Raw genomic sequence first — 22,272 nt, forward strand, 5'->3', positions numbered from 1 at the left:
TAAAGGAGGAGCAGAATATTAAAAAGAAGGACATGACTGTTTTATGTTTTATGTTTCCTGAGAGTTAAAACTCGCCTACGACGTCTTCACTGAAGTGAGACTGGTAGTCCCACTGGCTGACATGGAGTTTCAATATCCAACTGCTAAGTGCTAAGTGCTAACTTCCATTTGGGACCAGCATATACAGTTTTCCAAGGTATGAAATTAATTGCTACATTAAACACAACATAGTGCTGACTTTTAATGTGAGTGACTTGAGAATGTCATCACCTTCTGGCCTCAAAGTTCTAGTGGTGATTTCTGCTAAACTACAGCAGTTGCTACCTGAGAGAGCATCCTGCCAGACGGTGTGAAGTGCTCCCAGAAATGGAGAACAAAAAGCCTGAAGGTAGGAGGAGGTGTGACCTCCTCCTAACACACCTCCTCCCAACTGGATGGCTAGAGGTCCGTGGCCACAGATGGCCCAGCCTCATTGGGATCTCTGCTCTGATAGGCAAATGTGAGCCACATTGTAGACGTCCACTCCGTTTGTCGAGCTAGACAGGATGGCATCTCCGCCCAGAGAGGGAGAATCTATTGTAGAACCTCATGGCTGTGCCCATAGCGCGGATCAAGGAAAAAATAGCTCTGACATCTTGGATTTGAGCATAGAGACACACTGTGGGATTGGATAGTGGCAATTTCCCAGGAAATGATGCAAGATTGGGGGGGTTGCCCGTGAGAATTTTTTACATATTGGTTAGGGAGTCCTCCCCACGCACAACCTTAAAACTGTCATAAAAGTGGCACCCCTGGGTACCAGCCTCAGAACACTATTGAACTCAAAGGACAGAAGAAGGATCATGCCTGAAGAACCTGTGGACCTCAGAAAGACAGGCCGCATTAAGAAACCCTCTGCCTGCTGAAATGATACAGGATTTCTGAAAGAGAAGGGCTGCTTCTGCTGTTGACTTCGTGGAGAGAGAGAGACACCCCAAGGGTTGAAAGTGCTCCCCACTCATTCCCACTCGTCCACCAGTAAGTGTACTTCAAGTGCAAATAGGCTAACCTCTCAGTAAACTTCAGAAATACAACACTAAAGAAGCCCTGCATCTGCAAGGGCCCAGCTGGCCAGTAACAACTGGATTTGCCTTGGGACATGCTAGTGCACTCCGAAAGATAGAGTCCTAGCCCCCACAATGACTTGAGACATTAAATAATGTCACCCGACTCCCTCCAATTCGAGGAATTTCTTAGGTTCCTCCCAAGTCCGATGACCCTCCATTGAAAGATTCATGAGTAGCGCCCCAACCTATCTGTCAGACACCTAGAAGGTCCCAGGTCTTTGGTTGGTGCTAGAGTTTACTTTCTACCACAGGAAGAACTGCAACTTGTGAGTCTTGAACTCAAAGATAACAGTTTTTGATAAAAAAACTAGAGGCTCATACACTACACCTAGCCAGCACACCGTCATCGTTGAAGACTCTAAGAGTGGGGGGGTTGCCCGTGAGAATTTTTTACATATTGGTTAGGGAGTCCTCCCCACCCGCCAACCTTAAAACTGGCTTAAAAGTGGCACCCCTGGGTACCAGCCTCAGAACACTATTGAACTCAAAGGACAGAAGAAGGATCACACCTGAAGAACCTGTGGACCTCAGAAAGACAGGCCGCATTAAGAAATCCTCTGCCTGCTGAAATGATACAGGATTTCTGAAAGAGAAGGGCTGCTTCTGCTGTTGACTTTGTGGAGAGAGAGAGACACCCCAAAGGTTGCAAGTGCTCCCCACTCATTCGCACTCGTCCACCAGTAAGTGTACTCCAAGTGCAGTTAGGCTAACCTCTCATTAACCGCATGCGCGCGGCGGCTTTTCCCGCTGTACGCGGCGCTTTTTAAAAATGCGCCTTACATGACGAGCTCAGCTCGTCATCAGCGTGCGAGCGGCGCAACTCATGACGAGCTGAGCTCGTCATCAGCGCCGAAGTGGTTAAACTTCAGAAATACAACACTAAAGAAGCCCTGCATCTGCAAGTGTCCAGCTGGCCAGTAACAACTGGATTTGCCTAGGGACCTGCTAGTGCACTCCGAAAGATAACGTCCTAGCCCCCACAATGACTTGAGGCATTAAATAATGTCACCTGACTCCCTCCAATTCGAGGAATTTCCTAGGTTCTTCCCAAGTCCCACGACCCTCCATTGATTCATGAGTAGCACCCCAACCTATCTGTCAGGCGTCTAGAAGCTCCCAGGTATTTGGTTGGTGCTAGAGTTTACTTTCTACCACAGGAAGAACTGCAACTTGTGAGTCTTGAACTCAAAGATAACAGTTTTTGATAAAAAACTAGAGGCTCATACACTACACCTAGCCAGCACACCGTCATCGTTGAAGACTCTTAGGCCAGAGACATCATTTTGTACCAGCTGAAAATGTGATATTGTTTGTAGATAGCCACAAACTCCCCCATAAACCTAAGCTGACATGGACCGCCGGACCTCACCCGTCCGCTGAAGTCAAGCCCAACACTGGATACCCGCTGCAGAGTTCCCCAACCACGAGCCTATCGGCAAGAAACAAAACCATAAAATATATTTAAGTGCAAAGGTAAAAGTTTGACATGGACCAACCTGGCCACTGCTTTGGACCAGCGATCCATTGCAATCAGACTGAAACTTCGACTTTGGTCTGAACCCTCGCATTCGAGACTCATAGACTACGAGTGAAAAGCAGTGATTTATGGAACATTTTCACTGAATGGCAGTGATTTTTTTAAATCTTTGAAAAAATCATAACTCTGGCTCTCTACCTCAGATTTTTGTTGTTTTGGTGTCGATTTAAATATAGAAATATATACTATTTTTATAAATTAAAGTGGTAGTTTTTGTGTTGCGTTTGTTACTCATTTGGGGGCAGATTTATGTTGGTAATGCGCCACATTTGCGTCACGCAACTGCGGCGTAAATGTGGCGCATCCCTACGACCAATTTACAATTGTCAGGTTTTCATGGGAGGTGGCCAACGGGGGTAGATCAGCTTTGGCACCTCCCGCTGGCCACCCCCAGAAAATTAACCTGGCTGTATTTGGCCAGGAATTACTAAAAACTCACCTGACACTCACTCCCGAGTTGGACAAGGCGGTTGAGGCTTTTAATGGGTGGGTGCTGCAGGCGGCGAATATGTCCACCAAACAGGCTTCTGCACCCAGATTGCGACACAGCCCATCTCAGCCCTGGTTTTCGCCCGAGCTGAGGGAGTTAAAACTGGGATGTAAAAAGCTAGAACGAGTTTGGAGGCGTGGGTATATTCTGGACGCAAAGGCCGCCCTACGTACAGCCCAAAAAAACTATTATGCCGCAGTAAAAACTGCTAAAGGTCTCTACTACGCAGGGAGAATCCCAAAGCGGAAAACAACAGTAGAGAAATGTTCTCTATTGTTAAAAGTTTCGTGTCCCCTGTTGCAGAAACCACTACTCTTCCATCTTCTGAGGAATGGTGTGAAGTTTTGTCTAATTTTTTTGTAGACAAAATTGCAAAATTCAGCAGGACCTCACCTCTGCATCGTCGGTTGTGAGCCCAGAGATTGATCCTTCCATAAGGCTAGGTCTCTCTGATTCCCACCAATTAACTAAATTTTGCACAGGTGTCAGAGTGTGTTGTCTTGCCTCTTCTCGAGTCCCTTAAATCAGGCTCTCCCTCCGATCCATGCCCTGCCCGGGTATTGTCAGAGGTGGCTAGTACTGTCTGTAAGGATGTCACCTCCATCGTTAACCTTTCTCTTTCCTCTGCAGTGGTTCCTGCTGATTGGAAACAGGCAAAGCTTTTGCCGCTTCTGAAGAAGCCAGGTCTTGATGCCACGGTCCCTGGAAACTACCGGCCCATTTCCCTTCTGCCCGCACTGACAAAAATTTGCGAAAAAATAGTCTTTCGACAACTAGAAAGCTTTGTAGAAACTTCCAATGCTCTGCATCCAGCCCAATCAGGCTTCAGGGCATCATATAGTACGGAGACAGCACTGGTGGAGGTGACGGAGTCGATTCGAGAGTGCTTGGGCGGGGGCGGCAGAGCAGTCCTGATTCTTTTGGATCTCTCTGCCGCCTTCGACACCGTTCCCCATGCGCTCCTCACTGCCAGGCTGTCTACCATCGGCGTGGGTGGCAATGCCCTGGCCTGGTTGTCCTCTTTCCTTTCGGGCAGGTCACAACAGGTCTGGATGCCACCTCATGCCTCTGAATCAAAACCACTCCTTACGGGGGTTCCACAAGGATCCACTCTTAGCCCCCTACTGTTCAACATTTACATTACCCCTTTGGTATACCTCGCGGAACAGTATGGGGCTAAGATTATAGGGTATGCTGATGACACACAGCTACTCTTTACCTGGCCGGACGATCAGTTGGACACCGCAAAGGTCCATCTCTGCCTATCCTCAGTCTTTCGGTGGCTAACCCTGGCCCAATTAAAATGTAACGAGGCCAAATCGGAGGTCCTCTTTTATGGCTCCTTCCCTCTTAGTTTTAAAAACTCATTGTGGCCCCCGAATATCCCATGTCCCAATGAAATGGGTGGTCCGGCGAAGAATCTTGGGATTTGGTTCGGGGAAGATCTAAAATTCGAGGTCCATATAAAGAAATTAACTGGGACGTGTTTTGCCACCTTGAGATTGCTCAGGAAATTTTTTCCACTGCTCCCTAGAGAGGCGAGAGAGACTGTTGCCCGGGCACTCATCTTAGCAAGGCTGGACTATGCGAATTCTTTGTTCAGCGGCATTCCGGCTTACCTGATTAAACGTCTCCTGGTCATTCAGAATGCCGCGGTTCGCCTTCTTTTTAACGTTCCTAGATGGCAGAGCGTTCGGTCTCATATGTCCAGCCTCCACTGGCTCCCAGTATCCCAACGCATTCTTTTTAAAGCTTTAGTACTTGCGTTTAGAGCCACTCATGACCAAGGTCCGGCCTATTTAATGAAGAGATTCACTCTCTATGCCCCTGTAAGGGTACTTAGGTCATCCTCTCTATTCAAAATGAACCTTCCCCGGTTCAAGCGTACTAGACTTGGTGGACAGTCTATTGTAGTGGTTGCGGCTCGAGCCTGGAATGCTCTTCCCTTCCATTTGCGGTCTAGTCAATCCATTGTCCAATTTAAGAAAAATCTAAAAACTCACTTGTTTAGCTGCAGTATATAAGATGTTCCTTGCCCGTCTATCTTTGCCTTCCCCACCACGCCAGGATACTCCCAAGTAACAGTGCGCGTTACAAAACAATTTATACATACATACATACAACGTGACGCATCTAGGCAGATGCGTCACGTTGTAAAGCCCTGCGCCACATGTGGGAGTTCCGGCGCAGGGTGGGCGTTCCGGGGCAGGTGCGCCTCGCAAAAGTGGCTGAGTGACATCTATAAGATTTCACTCAGTCACTTTCAGGCCAATGCTTCGTCAAAACCCTGCGCCTGCTTGAAGCAGGCGTAAGGCCTGACGCAGCATTGGACAGATAGGGCACCCCCGAGCCTTACTGGAGCTGCGTCGCGCTTGCGACGCAACTCCAGCAATGCGCCACCTTTACGGCACAGATGCGTCACGCATCTGTGCCCTTTTTGCACCATGGGTGGCAGGAGCTGCGGCGCAAAATAACTGGCGCATCCCTGGGGATGCGCCAGTTATCATAAATATGCCCCTAAATGTTTATGTACGGATAAATGTTTTACACTTGTGTCTTTTGGTTTAAGCCTGGCTTCTCTGTTCCGCAGCTGCCAAGACTGATCTAAGGTTTAAATTAATTTAACCTAACTGGACCTGATATCAGAATATTGGCATTATTTTCTTGATGAAGTCTCATAACCGGTCCAACTAATAATCCAGATTCTCACATAAAGGCCTTGGCAACTCGATTGTAAGTCCTTGCTGTCAGATGCCACACATTTTCCTGGAAAGAAAAGGACCTGAGGGAGTTAATAATATTACTTAACTTCCCCCAATTTGAGGAAATCTTAGCTTCTTCCAAAGTCCAATGACCATCATTTGAAAGTTCCCTAAGAATAGCAGCCACAAATTATCAGTCAGGCATGGGTTGTGAAGACCAATGGGGACCGCAGAAGTAGAGAACCTTACTTCAACCAATTATACTTGTTTCAGCAAGGCACCTTTGTGTTTTGTGTACCACCTCAGAAACTCACTGACCATGACACAGCAGTATTCAGTGCTTAGACAAAACACATTGCCATCTATCACCCACACTATGCAATACCCGGCCCAAGGTATGTCACTACATTTATATTCTATGATACTAATCGCAAATGGCATTTAAAGATTGTACAGTTTTGTTTAAATGCAAAAAATGCTTGCATTATGATGACTGAAGTAATTTTGACCGCTTCTATACTCCTCCCTGACCATCTTAGAAGAGACCTCATGAGGAAGTATTTGGGGTCGCCCTTCTTCCAAAAGGGAGGGGTTTCTGTGAAGAGACACAGCACAGTAAAGGATGCTAGTGGGCTTGCGTGTGCTTTTCTTCGACACTTGGATGTTGGCAGCCTTGTGTGCTTGCTTTCCTCAGGATATCACTGAAGAGATTAGTTTATTCTGGAATTGCTTGTGAGCGTGATCTGCATCAAGACTTGTTACATTGATACTAATACAGACTTGGGGTTCGTAGCTGATAGTTCTTTCTCTCATTTTTTTTTCCAGCTTATTTCCCAGTTCGGCTAGTGAATGGCTTGGACAGATGTGCAGGTCTCGTTGAAGTCTATTACAGCTCCTCCTGGGGCACGGTGTGTGACGACCTTTGGGACCTCAATGATGCGCATGTCGTGTGCAGAGAAATTGGCTGCGGATCAGCAGTCTCCACTCTAGGGTCAGGCTATGGTCAGGGCTACGGTCCCATCCACCTGGATGACGTGAAGTGCAGAGGCTATGAGCATGCGCTATGGACGTGTCCTCACCGAGGGATGGGCGTGCATAACTGTGGTCACAATGAGGATGCCAGCGTCATCTGCTCAATGAGTGAGTGTTCGATCATTAATGAAGCCCATTACTGCCAGTCTGACAGTATTCTGTGACAATGTATTACATTAAAACATGTAGATTTCTTGGTTATTCTATGAGATGTCACATTTCAATAGTGATTATTGAAAAGGAAGAAAATATTTTTTTTTTAGATTGTCCTCAAAGGGCAGAGATGTCATTAATTCATGTTGCGCTTGTTTAAGGTGCTCAGAGGAGGGATATTGGTTGGTCTCTGGTTCAATGGAAGAGTGCTGTCAAGACCATGCTTGGACAGTGTTCACATAACTATGCTGGGTCATGGGCAGTATTGCCTCAGAGAGAGAGAAGAGAGGATGTATCATTGTGCTGTCAGTAGGAAAACCTCGAATGAAGAGAGCCTTCTGCTTTGGCTAACAGTGAAGCCAGATTGCACCCCATACACCACATCTGCGACATTATTGTCCACTGAAACAACTTCCTATTACATAAGAGAAACTACTAATGTCAGTAAAATCCTCACTTACTGCGGTGGTAACATGACTACCTCGGATAAATGCATCCCTGCTGCCGGCATTTACATGCAATTCTCGAGAAAACAAAATGCTGCCAAGAACTGATGGGTTTATTTCCCAAACTAAGATTAGTACTAAAATGGTTAAACCCATAATCATCCTCTAGATTTAGGTTCGTGCGGTCAGTAAACACATAGCCAACGATTCTCATCTGTTTCTCCTGTGCTGGCTTTAAACCTGCCTCCTGGGGAGACTGAAATGTAATCTTTGATAGAGCAGTAATATGTCCCCAGCTGCCTTTTCATGGGCATGTGTATTCCGGTGCCAGCAGTAAGACATTAGTTCATTACTATCAGACACTACTCTCATCGGGGCAGCAGTAATTTAGAGTTTGAGTTTTTTGTTTTTGTCTGAGAGGCTAAGGATTTCCATTACCAGAGGTTGTATGACTGACGGTGAGCACACTTGTGAGGGTGTACATATACAATGGTGACTTTATGTGAAATGAGGTTATTTGATAGTATGGTTTTCTTATAGCCAATTTCTGAGCGATGGGGTGTATTTTCTACAGCAGACGAGTGTACAGAGATATAGGGTAAGAGACTGCTGCTGATCGATTGCTTCAGTACTATGGAGAAGGCAGTTCACACACCTATGAGTGTTGTACTCGCTGAATGAGCAGTTGCAGCATACACATGAATCTTTGAATTGGAAACGTTATGAACTTTGGGTTTCTTCTTTTGAAATCTGTGGGGGACTTTAGTAAGAGATGAAGAATGCACAAAGGAGTTTGGTGGAAACATTCATAGGTTGCTACTGTTTTTGTTCTCTAGAAAAAGAAAATATCCTAGGTGGCAACTTGTTGGGCTGCATTTCAATCCATTTTTTTGCCCACTGCTCCAATAACGACAGTCCAGCCAACACCGACAGGCAACGCCCCCTCAGAACACTAACACAAGTATACTGAGACAGGTTTCTGCCTTGTTGGGACTCATCAGTAAGGTTTAGCTTGGATCCTTTAGCTCAGAGGTCATATGGCCGGCATCTGTATTCCCATCCCGAGGGGACCTGGCAGGCAGCTCAGCCTGAACAATTCCTATTGGAGCAGATCCATGGCTAGTCTACAGTAGCAAACCACAACACCCATCCTAGCAAAGTGTTGCTTGCTACACAGGTACTTCTGCATTATAGGTCTTAACATGTTTTACTCCTTGTCGTGTCTTTTTACCATTTATCACTATAGTTGAATTTAATGAAATGCCATTGTAAGATGAATTGGAGGTCTTTTGAGAATTGGGGTACAGAGGTTATGGGTAGATGGTTCTCTAGATGGGCCTCGTGAAGTGTTATCAGGCTGAAGGTGGTCGCGTTGTGCATTATATGTTATGTCATACCATATCATGCGGTCATGTTATATCCTGTCATACAATGGCGAATTCTTGAAAGCCTCCACACATATGCAGGTAGTAATAGGCATAGGCCAAAGGAGAAACGCTTAAGTGCAGATTGTGATGAGGGAAAAGGCATATTTGCCAAGAGAGAGAAAGAGAAAACTAAGAATTGGGGGTGCTTGTGATGGAAAACCAATGACCTGCATAGATAAAGGCCCTAAACATCGCCTACCAGGAAGCAATTGAGACTAGTACCTACTGAAGAAACATATCGCTGTGGGAAATATATTGTCCCATTTTCCCTTTGCTTTCAACAGAAGTCTGGTTTGATGATTAATCGATAAAGTACCAGTGTATGTCTTAAATGTCTCAGCGTGTGTCCCTACATAGCTTGAGTGCTGTCACTTCGGAATCAGGGTAATGGTAGCACCATTGAAAAGTTAAGTATTTGTATTCTGTGCAGCTTTTCTGAACATGTATTAGGTGGCAAGTCATTGAAGCATGACACACTGACTTTATATTGCTCCCTCTGCTTGCAGACTTTTCGTCCTTTCTGAATCTAGTGTATTTTGATTTTACTTGATTTAGGAGGTCAGAGGTATGCGGAGTGAGGGTCCCCACCACCCCGTTTGTAGCTCAAAACCATATCAAGGCAGCCGTAAGACACACAGTATAAAGACGTCAGAGGTCACAAGCACAGCTCACATTAGCTCCCTAGACTCAGCAGAACATCAGGGGAAACCAAAGTGCACTTTCCCCTAGTGACATCACAAGTTTGCAAAGAGATCTCAAAGCTACTAGGTTGTTATGGCCCCTGAAAACATTGTTAACTAAGAGAAACTGAACTAAAATATACATGCTACCAGAAAAATAAAAGCATGAAAACACGTTATATCCTGCCTTTAATATACGCATATCTGTACACCAGCTCCCTCTCGCTGCTTGGCTTAGTGCCATTCTTCTGGTTGCCTGAGGGTCCGTTGCTGTCCTCTGTGCCCGTCATTGTCACTGTTACTGTTTATTTAGTTAGTGCCTGTTTTTTTTGTTTTAGTGTTTGTTCTGTTAGTGCATGATTATGTGTCTCTTGTTGTTCAGCGAGCCTCACTGCTTGATTCACGCTGATTGCCGTTCTGGCCTCCCAGCGCCCCTCCCAGGACCTACTTAATAGAGGCCCTAGTGCAGCCGTGCAGTGTACACGCACAGCCGGCACACCACTGGTGCGCCAAAGGCAAGCCCGTCTGTGCCTGTTCGCGTCTGGACCAAGCTCAGAACCATGGATTCCGGACATCTGTTGTTGCATATCTCCATGAACCAGCAGAGGACCTTTCTCTTGCCAGCACTGCCACTTCATCTGCAAATCAGAAGCAGCCAACAATGCCTGAGACTCTGCAAACACAACTGCAACCACCATGCCCACCAAGACTGCCAAGGCACAACTCCAGTGCATTCTACTCAACACACGATCACTCAGAAAACACGCCACTGAGATCTGGAACACAGGGAAACACCCATTACAACTACGGTATTTTCACGCTGTGCCATTGCAACGCAATTTTCACATCGCAGGAGGCTTCACATTGCATGCTTTTAGAACGCAGGCTACAACTGCGCATTGACATTTACATTGATTGACATTACATCGCTAGTGATTATGTTACATTAGCCTCGGAAGATGTTTTAAATATGTGAAGATGGATGGCATGTTACAATGCGTACTGCGATGATAGGATGACAGATGACATAGCCTGCGATTATATTACATTAGCCTTGGATTATATTACATTAGCCTCGGAAGATGTTTTAAATATGTGCTGCCTTCTAGCAATTACAACGTGATGACAGATGACATAGCCTGTGATTATATTACATTAGCCTCGGAATATATCACATTAGCCTCGGGCGATGTTTTAAATAGATGCTGCCTTCTGTGCTGCAATGACCGATTATATTATATTAGCCTCTGAAGATGTTTTAAATATGTGCTGCCTTCTAGCAATTACAACGCGATGCCTTCTGTGCTGCGATGACCGATTATTTTACATTAGCCTCGGAAGATGTTTTAAATATGTACTGCCTTCTAGCAATTACAACGTGATGACATATGACATAGCCTGCGATTATATTACATTAGCTTCGGATGATATAATTACAACGCAATGCCTTCTAATTACAACGTGATGACATACGACATAGTCTGTGATTACATTACATTAGCCTCGGATGATGTTTTGACATAGCCTGCGATTATATTACATTAGCCTCGGATGATGTTTTAAATATGTGTTGTCTTCTAGTAATTACAACGCAATGACAGATGACATAGCCTGAGATTATATTACACTAGCAACCCGTCCCGACATTGTCCGGGTATGAAATAGAATGTCTGCAATGGTTGTCACGTATGCATCATTAGGTAAGTTACAGAAAAGGTAAGCTTAGTTAGATGGGTGCTTTAAGAATGACCTTGCACGTCGTCTTTTACCTGTTCCGTTTACTTGTGCATATAGGTTAAAGTTAGTTCTCCATTGCTGTGCAACATGGGCGTACACTTCTGCATCCAGTGTGAGGCTCCGGCCTTGTGATATGTGCCTCCGCTGACGTGTTTGCCCGCTGTGTTGTCAGTTCCACGACCCACATTGGCATGAACGGCGAACACACCGCAAATTGCCAAAAGCACCGCCCAGTGTTATTGTAACGGTAGTCGCCCACAGAAGGCTTGGCGCAAGGGGTGGAATCCAAATTGGTTTGAGGCGCACCTATTGCTGTATGCAGACGCCCCCAGCCCTACGCACACGGCCACAACGGAGTCCTGTGAACGCTTGTTTTCCAGGATTTCCGCGCCCCATTTTTGCCAATTGCCCGTTGAATACCGCACACATTGCTGTATGGCCACGCCCCCACATGCCCACAACGGAGCCCTGTGAACGCTTGTTTTACCAGATTTCCGCGCACCATTTTTTCCGAATGCTGCTTGAATGCCGCGACCATTGCTGTATGGCGATGCCCCCAGCACAACACACACGTCCACAAGGAAGTACTGTGAAGGGTTTTATTTTCGGAATGCCATCGTAATACGTAGCGAATGCCGCGCCCATCGCTGTATGGCCACGCCCCCAGCACAACGCGGACACCCACAATGAAGTACTTTGAAGGCTTTAGTTTATCGCTGTATGCACATGCCCCCAGCAGAACGCCCCGAGCAGAACGCCCACGCCCACAAGGGACTACTTTGCCCCTAAGGTTCTTTTACCCTTCTAATGTATATGGTGGCCAGCTGTATAGCCTATGTCCATCTGCTCCAACTGTCCTTTCCAATGCTGTATTGGGTGTTGTGATTGGTGCTGTGGTTCCTGAGATTACCAGCCTCAAAGGTTTGGGCTCTCTCTTTATAATATTAGTATGGATTAGCCTCGGATGATGTTTTTAAATATGTGCTGCCTTTTAGCAATTACAAAGCGATGACAGATGACATAGCCTCCGATTATATTACATTAGCCTCGGAAGATGTTTTAAATATGTGCTGCCTTCTAGCAATTACAATGCGATGACAGATGACATAGCCTGCGATTATATTACATTAGCCTCGAATGATGTAATTACAACGCAATGCCTTCTGTGCTGCGATGACCGATTATTTTACATTAGCCTCGGGAGCTGTTTTAAATATGTGCTGCCTTCTAGCAATTACAACGCGATGACAGATGAAATAGCCTGCAATTATATTACATTAGCCTTGGATGATGTTTTAAATATGTGCTGCCTTCTAGCAATTACAACGCGATGACAGATGACATAGCCTGCGATTATATTACATTAGCCTTGGATGATGTAATTACAACGCGATGCCTTCTGTGCTGCGATGACCGATTATTTTACATTAGCCTGAGAAGATGTTTTAAATATGTGCTGCCGTCTGTGCTGCGATGACCGGTTATATTGCATTAGCCTCTGAAGATGTTTTAAATATGTGCTGCCTTCTAACAAAATACAACGCAATGACATATGACATAGCCTGCGATTATATTACATTAGCCTCGGATGATGTTTTGACATAGCCTGCGATTATATTACATTAGCCTCGGATGATGTTTTCAATATGTGCTGCCTTCTAGCAATTACAACGCGATGACAGATAACATAGCCTGCGATATTACATTAGATGAGATTACATTAGCCACGGAAGATGGATGGCATGTTTCAACCCGTGCTGCGATGACAAGATGACAGATGACAAATTACATGGCCTGCGTGCTGCGATGACCGATTATATTACATTAGCCTCTGAATATGTTTTAAATATGTGCTACCTTCTAGCAATTACAACGCGATGACAGATGACATAGCCTGCGATGAAATTGCATTACATGATATTACATTAGCCACAGAAGATGGATGGCATGGACATGACAGGTGACAGATGTACGTTTTAAATATTAGCCACAGAGGATGTTTTAAAAATTACATTAGGCGATGATGACAGAAATGGGTGTTTCCCCTTGTGGACAACACAAGAGACGTAGGCACTTGGTGAAGGACTGCAAGAACACAGAAATAAGACTAGAATTGCTTTTCTTTACAAACGGCACTTTAAATAGTCAAGAAATGGCAACAAAAACATTTTTGGAACTTTGGGAAAAATATCCTTCCAGTTCCCCGGAGCAATATCAAGCTATCAGGAAAAAAAACGATGTAACAGCAGTCGCTTTGGTGAACTGCAATGTAATGACACAAAGCAGCAGAGACACTACAATCGCATGGCAGCAGCATGCGCAGTAAATACACAACATCGTGGTTATTGCTTGCGTTGTTACGGTTGACGATGTATCATCATACATCCGGGTCACAATCTCAACCCTCAGCCGAGACATCATCTTCCTCACAGAGACCTGAGTGAACCCTGTTTCCGTGCCAAAAATCACTTTTGTCACACCGATAGGCTACAAGATAACACACAGGGAATGATAAAAAAAACTGTAATGGAATTGCCAATATGTACAAGGATAACATCTTCTGAACAACCTCTTCAGACGACTTAACCCTGATAATGGAGGATCTCAATTTCTAACTTCACACAAACGGAAAATGCACCCTCACATAAAGACCACTGGGATCAAGCTCCAGCATCTGCAACCCCATCCATGACCTCATTGCCCCTATATCCATCAACTCCGAGCACTACATCTTCCTAGGGGATCTTAACTTCCACCTCGACGACCCCAATAACACAAACACAACCGACCTTCAGGAAAGCATGAGCAACATCAGCCTCAAAAAACTTGTCACTGTACCCACCCACATCCCAGGACACACTATAGACCTCATTTATACGTTCAGCAACAGAGTCAAGTACAACGACATTTCATAGCTCACCTGGACTGGCCACTACAGTGTCCACTTCAGGATGTACCAATGCTGGCACCACACTTCCCAGCTCCATGTGCAGAAACTGGAAAAAAATATCAGAAGAACAGTGGTAAAACGCTCTCAACAACCAGACACAACATCAGACTCAGAACAGGCTGTGAAGAGCTTTTCACCGTGCATCAAAAAATGTCCCAAATAATCGCTCCGCCAAGCCAGCCAAATCCAAAATATCAGCCAGAAGAGCCAGTTGGTTCACCCTGGAGCTGATATCTATCAAACACCGCTGCTTACAACTAGAAAGGAGGTGGCGCACAAGGAAAAAGACAGGAAACCATACCTCCTTCAAAACAGCACTCAACCAGTACCATTGCCTCCTGAAAGATACAAAGAGGAATGCTCTAGTTGGCCACACGGAAGCCAGCAAAAACAACAGCAAAGATCTCTTCACCATTGTGAAGGAGTTCTCCATCCCAGAGGCCACTGGAAATGACATTACCCACTCAAAAGAACTGTGTGACACCATGGCAAACTTCTTCCATGACACGAGCACATCTACGAGCACTCTCCGCCGACAGCATCGGCCCACTCACACCCATGAACACGAAATACTTGCTCACCCATTGGGACATTCTCACAATTCAAGCCACAGTCTCCATCATGGACTCTGCACACTCGGGAGCAATCACTGACCCATGTGACCACCACATCTTCAATATCGGTAGCAAGAAAATTGGCGACATGCTCAAGAAACTCCTGAGTGCCTCCATCACCAAGGCCTCTGTGGTACATAAACAATGATGCGTAGTCCAGGTGTAGTAGTAGATTCTTCTTTATTAGTAGATAGATAGGTGGCAGGTTATAAGGTAATAAGATATAAGGATATAACCCCACCAGGAGCGAGCTACCAGCTCCTCAGCCTGAGATGACCAACTGACTCTCTGGCCACAGTCAGGCACTTAAACATTCCATGATGTCACAGGACATTCTGATGTGGTGGTAAAGGAGAATAGATATAGAAAGTATTTACCACACATCCTCTTCCGTTAGTGAACAACAGCAAGTAATAAGTTAAGATAGAGCAGAGGAATCTAGAGGAGACTGTAAACATAAGAGCAAGTCAAAGAGACAGTTTGAAAAGCAAGAAATACAAGCGTGGAAGCAGAAACATAGGAAAATTAAAAGAGGCATGTAGAGAGATATTCATAAGATGCACAAATGGTCATGGTTGAACAAAACACAAGAATGCAAATTACTTAACATGCCCATCCACCCTCCTTAATAAAACAAGGTAGCGATTCCGGTAAACTAAGTAGGGTGTAACAACTGCAAAATGTGTGCAGGAAGTACAATAAGATGAACTAGCAACCTACACAGAGAAAAGGAAAGCTTTGCAATAAAGACTAGTGCATGACGTGCACTAACAACCTCCCCTTCAAGGGTACACCAAGAAAGGCAACCTTTAAACTGTGGAACAAAACAACTCCCCAGAAAAGGGTACACCAGAGGATACAAACGCCCCTGGAACAAAGAACACAGTAGCCACACACTGACATCTGTGACACAACTACACCAAGAGGTAGCGTTGACAACGCACCCCAACTACCCACATAGAGTGATGCAATTAAGACCAACATAGACAACCTCCCCTAACAAAAGGGTACACAATTGAACAATGTAGAAATTGTTCAACGCAATATCACTTAATGGTGGCGCTGACCACGCACACCACTTTCCCCAGAAAAGGGTACACAAAGAATACTAATTCTTGAAAATTTTCGAATAACATAGTTACATGCAGACAACCTCCCCTAATGAAAGGGTACACTACGTTAAAAGTGTGCAACGTAACTTCTTCAAAGGGTAACAACAAGACTCTAGGAAACAAAATTGTAGGCACTGACTGGCACTACAACGTCCCCACAACCTCCCCTAACAAAAGGGTACACCATAGGGCACTAACCCTTAGTACATGAATGGGGCAATGATTAGATACAAACACCCTAGCTGCCCAAGCAGGGTGAAACACAGGATACACAGCCTGTGAGACCAAAACTTCAACAACACTTATATTTAAATAGGGTACACCAAAAGGTACACCATCGCCCTAGTTTCAAAATATGGTATTGACAGGCCACACACCCTCCCCTAAATAAGGGTATACCGTAGGGTTAAAACGTTACTTTAGGAACTCAACCCACACTCCCAATGGTAGGGTATAACTTATAATAACCACTGACAATAAAAACAAAAGGAAAACATACTAACAACTTCCCAAAGGTAAATAGAACCATCCATTATGCTCAACACACAAACTAACTCACAACATTCTCTAAAATACGAATGAGTTGATGCATAAGAAATTTTTAAAACAAAAGACGTTAGCTCCGGTGAGCGATTTGTCACCCGAGATCATGTTGCTCTGCTCTTCACAGACGGCGCCGAATCTCGCTCTGAAATGTAGGAGTGTAAAATTTGATTGTTCTGCACTCTTTCCATGCGGAGCATGTCACGCCTAAGTTTGTGACTATACTGTCCAACAAAACCTCTGCCACGTCAGACGTCCGACAATCTGAAGTATTGTAGAAAGGAGTGGAAAATATCATTGTTCTGCACTCTCTCCATGCGGAGCATGTCGCGCTTAAGTTTGCGACCATACTGTCAACAAAACTTTTGCCGCGTCAGACGTCCGACAGTCTGAAGTAATAGCGTGAACTAAAACAAAATGGCGGCACGCATACTTGACGCTGTGCAGGGTGGCTCACGGCTGAAGCGTGCACAAAACGTCCACTGCAGAAAAAATTAAAACTCACGAAGAGGACGGACGTCACAGAGCTTCGCTAACTCCGAGATGTATTCCAAAGACGTCATCAGATGAATGGTAGCAGGCAAACAGAGAAGATCGCTGCTGGCCAACCGTCGGCCAACTGTCAACGATGTGCAGTACGGTGAGTAAACAATCTTGCAAACTTCAGAGATACAGTAAGAGTAAGAACTCACCATAGAGACTGTTCCTCAATGAAGAACCACTGATAAATCGTTGAAGACAGCTAAATATGACGTTTTATACTTGTCAGAAACTCAAGTACATGTCATCAGACCAAACAGAATGCCTCTAAATCTTAGACTCGTTTCCACACACAGGGTAGAGACACTTGATTTACTGATGAAACACTCACAGGTGGTCTTTGACTCAAAGGTAGCTGTGATGAAGAGTACTGCTAGAGCTGGGCAAGTCCGTGAAAGTAGGTACATTACATGTTCTTGAAACTCAACAATGCCCATACTGCGGACTGTCAAGGCTTAAAAAAAACCGAAGAAACACAGAAGGGTGATCAGGCCAGCTGAGTTTCAGGCGCTTTTGTTGCTGGAGGCAATCCAGATGACAGCACGATGACAAAGAGTACCTTCACAGTAATTAGTTCCTTCATAAACAAACGCCCAGATGCAGGCTGTCCAAGGTGAAACAGGACACTGGTGGGGTCAGCTGGGCGTTACCTTTATGTTTAAAATTAATTTTAAAATGTCTCTAGTTCCTTTTTTTTTTATAAGTAATTCTAAAATGTCTTAAGTTCTTATCTTTGTAGAAGTTTCTTTAGTTGACACGTAGGTTCATCCTCTTAAAAACGTCGCCAAAAATGTGGTACATAAACAATGATGCGTAGTCTAAGGTAATAAGATATAAGGATAAAACCCCACCAGGAGCGAGCTACCAGCTCCTCAGCCTGAGATGACCAACTGACTCTCTGGCCACAGTCGGGCACTTAAACATTCCATGATGTCACAGAACATTCTGATGTAGTGGTAAAGGAGAATAGATATAGAAAGTATTTACCACAGCCTCCTTCCCTGAAGAATGGAAACCCACCGAAGTTAGGTCACCCTTGAGGAAACCACACGCTGACACAGCTGAACCAAAAAACTACCAGCCCATCTCCCTGCTTCCTTTTCTGCCATAGTTTCTAAAAAAGGCTATCAACCAGCATCTCACTGAACACTACGAAAACGTCAACCTCCTAAACTACTCTCAATCTGGATTACGAGCCAACCACAGCACCGAGACAGCCCTGATTGCAGCCACTGACAACATCAAGGTCCTCCTGGACCACGGCCAAACAGCAGCCCTCATCCTCCTAAACATGACAGCCTCCTTCAACACTGTCTCCCACCCCATCTTGATCAACAGATTCCACCAAATCACAGTCTAGGGAGACACCCTCAAATGGATCACCTCATACCTCACCGCAAGAATCCAGAGAGTCCGTCTCCCACTGTTTACTTTGGAACTAAAGAAGAGCATCTGCGGCGTCCTACAAGGATCGTCCTTCAGCCCACCCTCTTCAGATCGTACATGACAGCCCTGGCCAACATTATCAGATCTCATGGACTCAACGTCATCTCATATGCCAATGACACCCAGCTCATCCCCTCAATGTCAGGAGACTCCTCCACCACCAGAGCCAACTTCAACAGATGTATGATGAACATCATGGACGAGATGAAGGGCAACTGTCTTAAGCTCAACACAGACAAGACAGAAGTTCTCATCTTTGGGAACACCACCTCACAATGGAATGACACTTTGTGGCCTGCTGAACTCGGCCCGTCCCCTGCCCGACAGACCATGGCCGCAACCTCGGCATCATCATGGACAGCAAGTTATCAATGAAGAAATAGGTGAAAGCTGCCTTGTGCACCTGCTTCCACACTCTACACTCGCACTGTTAAATTTTCAGTTGACTCCAAAGCAAAACTGGAAGGACCATCACTCAGGCCTTCGTCACCAGCAAGCTGGACTATGGCAAAACTCTCTATGTAGGAATCACTGCATACCTTCTCAAGAGACTACACACAATACAAAATTCTGCAGCAAGGCTCATCCTCAACCTACCCACATGGACTCACATCACTCTGCACATCAAGACGCTACATTGGCTTCTGATCAAGAAAAGAGGCCAGTTCAAGATGTTGACCAAAATGCATCGAAAGCTCAGCACAATGAAAGACCAGCTGGCATCAACAAACGAATGACCTTCCACCAATCAAACAGACACCTGTGATCTGCCTTTCTCTTCCTCACAAACACCCCTGGATACGCAGAGCCAACAGGGGAGGGCGTTCCTTTTCTCAAATGGTGGCCAAAGCCTGGAATGACCTTCCCTTGCACCACAGGACTACTTCTTTGCACCAGGAATTCAGGAAGGGACTGAAGACCTGGCTGTTCAAATGACCAGAGCACCACAAAGCAGCTAACAACTGCAGCGCCTTAGTACCCTCACAGTGGATTTGCCACGCTTTATAAATCGTGATTGATTGATTGATTGAGAAGGACCATGGATATGCTATATATTGTGCAACATATATGCTGCTAATTATGGTCTATCATACAATGCAAACTGTTTTTTTACATTAAAATATTTCACTACCGACTTGCAGCTTACAGTATGGTGCATATGGCACGCTGGCACAGACACTAAACTGCAGAACTATGGTATCAAGTGTATATAAAAACAACAAGTAGAGATTTGTGTATTTGAAAATATACGTGTATATAAGTGATGAAAGCTGCTGCATAGGAGAACAGCAATATCCCCTGGCAGGACTTCAAGCCAGAATTTTCCATCAATCACAGTGTGCTCTACTCTAGTAGATGCAGATTAGTGAAGTACCTTTCTGAAATCTCTGTGATGGTGTCTGGAGAGGGAAACATCCTTTACGACGCAACTTTTACCACGCAGTGCCTTTACAACGCAGGTTTTTCAACGCAAGTCATTACAACGAATTGCGCTGGGGGCGCTCTAGGATAGGTAATAGTTTAATTTACTATCCAACACCTTCCCTACTATCCACGGGGACTGGAGTTGGAATAGTAAATTAAACTATTCACTATCCAGCACCCCCCAACGCAAGTCATTGTAACGACTTGCATTGAAAAACCTGTGTTGTAAAGGCATGCGTAGTAAAAGCATGCGTTGTAACAACGTACAACCGTCTGGAGACACAGGTAGCTGAGTAACAGACGATGACCAGATAGCCTATGTCAACTATGGCATGGTGCCCCTTAATCTAAGTGGGGTATGAAAGGGGCTCTGTGTGCTCCTGGAGGGTATATAAGTAGCTGTATGGATCAGAGCAGGAACCAAAGAACAGAGTATATCTCTTAGTGTACACAGAAGGGGGTTGAGGTTAGGCTGAGGCATTTTGAGGTTAACTGGGAGTCAGCAGATATATTCTGAGGGCCAATTGAGGAGCTCTTCAAGACATAATGAGTTCAATAGGCGCCTGTAAAGTTTGTTTACAGGGACTCAGGTGTCCAGAAGTTCTGACATTATTTGAGGGTTCAGAGAATCACTTAGGGACAGTAAAGCAACTCTTCTAGTTCTCAGATGGCTGTAATGAGTGGTATGCTAGACTGTAGTCTCGTTGAGGCAATCTATGGGAAGGAAGAAGCTCAGCAGAGCCGAATACTCTCAAATTGTGTCTAAAAGATGTAAGTCCCATCTCTGGAATTCCGAGTGTGGATTGTTGGTCCCTAACCACAGTCTGAGGGTCATAAGAGGGTGTCCAAGGACTCACATGCGGTACCTCAGTGTTGCTGCAGACTATTTTCTCGTTAGTTGTAGTCTCACTTGGGATCTCATAAGCTTGTCCGAAGCTCTTTAAGGGTGCCACTATTCCTCCTATGTTTTAAAAGCAAATAAGGACAATCTAGAAACTTTTGGTGGATTGCTTATATTTCCCTTCTACAGGATCCATCCCTGCCAAAATCACTGATTTGACACATCCCAATTTTGCAGTTTACCTCTTTGAAAATGAGGATCTCGAAGGTGTAAGACTGAAGAATGAACAGGCAGAAACTGTAGAATAGTGAACAGCACGTTAAATATTTAGCAGGAACGTCCACATGTCTGACAAGTGAGACAATGGGATCTGGCAACACTACATTCCCAGAAATAATTCCTGTCACTGATGTCTGCGACGGGAAATGATGGACAGTGTCCCTACAGGGCTAGAAAGATATCACAAATGAACTGTACATAATTGCCGCTAAACCTTATTGGAGATAGAAGCTGTTTTATTTCATTTAATGTATCAAGATATTATACCTGGTCTGAAATCCAATGATCATGTTCTTCATGGAATGCCTTTTCCTTTATAATAATTTGATTGAGGGCACCTATAAATGACATTCAGCTGTATTTTTCTGATGTTAATTTGATTTGATGCCTTTTCCAATTACAGGCCACTCAGCAACTACAATGCCAACAGCTGGTAATTATGATTCAATTATCTTATGCTTGTGTGCAGTGTAAATTAATTACTGAGTGCACTGCTAGTTCACAAAAGAGCAAATATCTATGAAGGGAAATTTAAGATGAACAGAAATGGTAACACAATGTTTGTGAAATAAGGAGGTCCTTCTGCCACCACTAAGCCTATTACCCACCGCCAAATTAGGATGGCGGTGGGTACCACGGCAGACACAAAGTCCGTCCGCCGAGTCACTGCCAAAGGCAATCGCACCGATTGCCTGGCGGATGGTTCAGTGCCCCTGAAATGGTGGCGGTGCCTAGCAGGCACCGTCCAACAAATTAGGATGTGGGTTTAGAAGGGCCTTCCATGGAGGCATCGGCTGGAGGGATTGGGTTTGGGGCCCCATTGAGGCCCCCCTTGTTTGGGGGGTGTAGCTGCATTGGGTGGTATCCATGGTACCCCCTACATCTCCATGCAAGAAGTGTCAGGCACCGTGTGGTGCCTGCCACGTAGTGCAGGTAAATGCAGTGCAAGCAGTTTTATCATTGCGTACAGTGCTGCAGCCAGCAGCACTGCCCGCAATGTTAAAAGCCATGGATGCGCCCACCACTATGGTGGGAGCATCCTAATCACAGTGGTAGGACCGCTGGATGTGTGGCGGGTGGTTCCAAACACCACTACGATGGCCGTCGAACCTAGTCTGCCTGCCATCATAATCAGCACCTAGGTGATGAGACTCATATGGTGGGAGGAGAATCACAATAGGCCAGGTCAACATACTGCTGTACTGAAAGCAT

The 22,272-nt window shown here is 45.2% G+C and overlaps 1 protein-coding gene across 2 annotated transcripts in view; it reads left to right on the top strand.

Annotated features, from left to right (window-relative positions):
- The window catches only part of LOC144755238 (scavenger receptor cysteine-rich domain-containing protein DMBT1-like), an 855,855-nt gene that overhangs the window by 430,346 nt on the left and 403,237 nt on the right, over positions 1–22,272 (top strand). For both annotated transcript variants that reach the window (XM_078643952.1, XM_078643954.1), the window contains 2 exons: positions 6,661–6,975; positions 21,464–21,493. In XM_078643952.1, the coding sequence (XP_078500078.1) occupies positions 6,661–6,975; positions 21,464–21,493 (345 nt within the window). The remainder of the gene's footprint in view (positions 1–6,660; positions 6,976–21,463; positions 21,494–22,272) is intronic.

Source organism: Lissotriton helveticus, chromosome 5_1, assembly GCF_964261635.1.
Source record: "Lissotriton helveticus chromosome 5_1, aLisHel1.1, whole genome shotgun sequence".
NCBI classification, from domain to species: domain Eukaryota; kingdom Metazoa; phylum Chordata; class Amphibia; order Caudata; family Salamandridae; genus Lissotriton; species Lissotriton helveticus.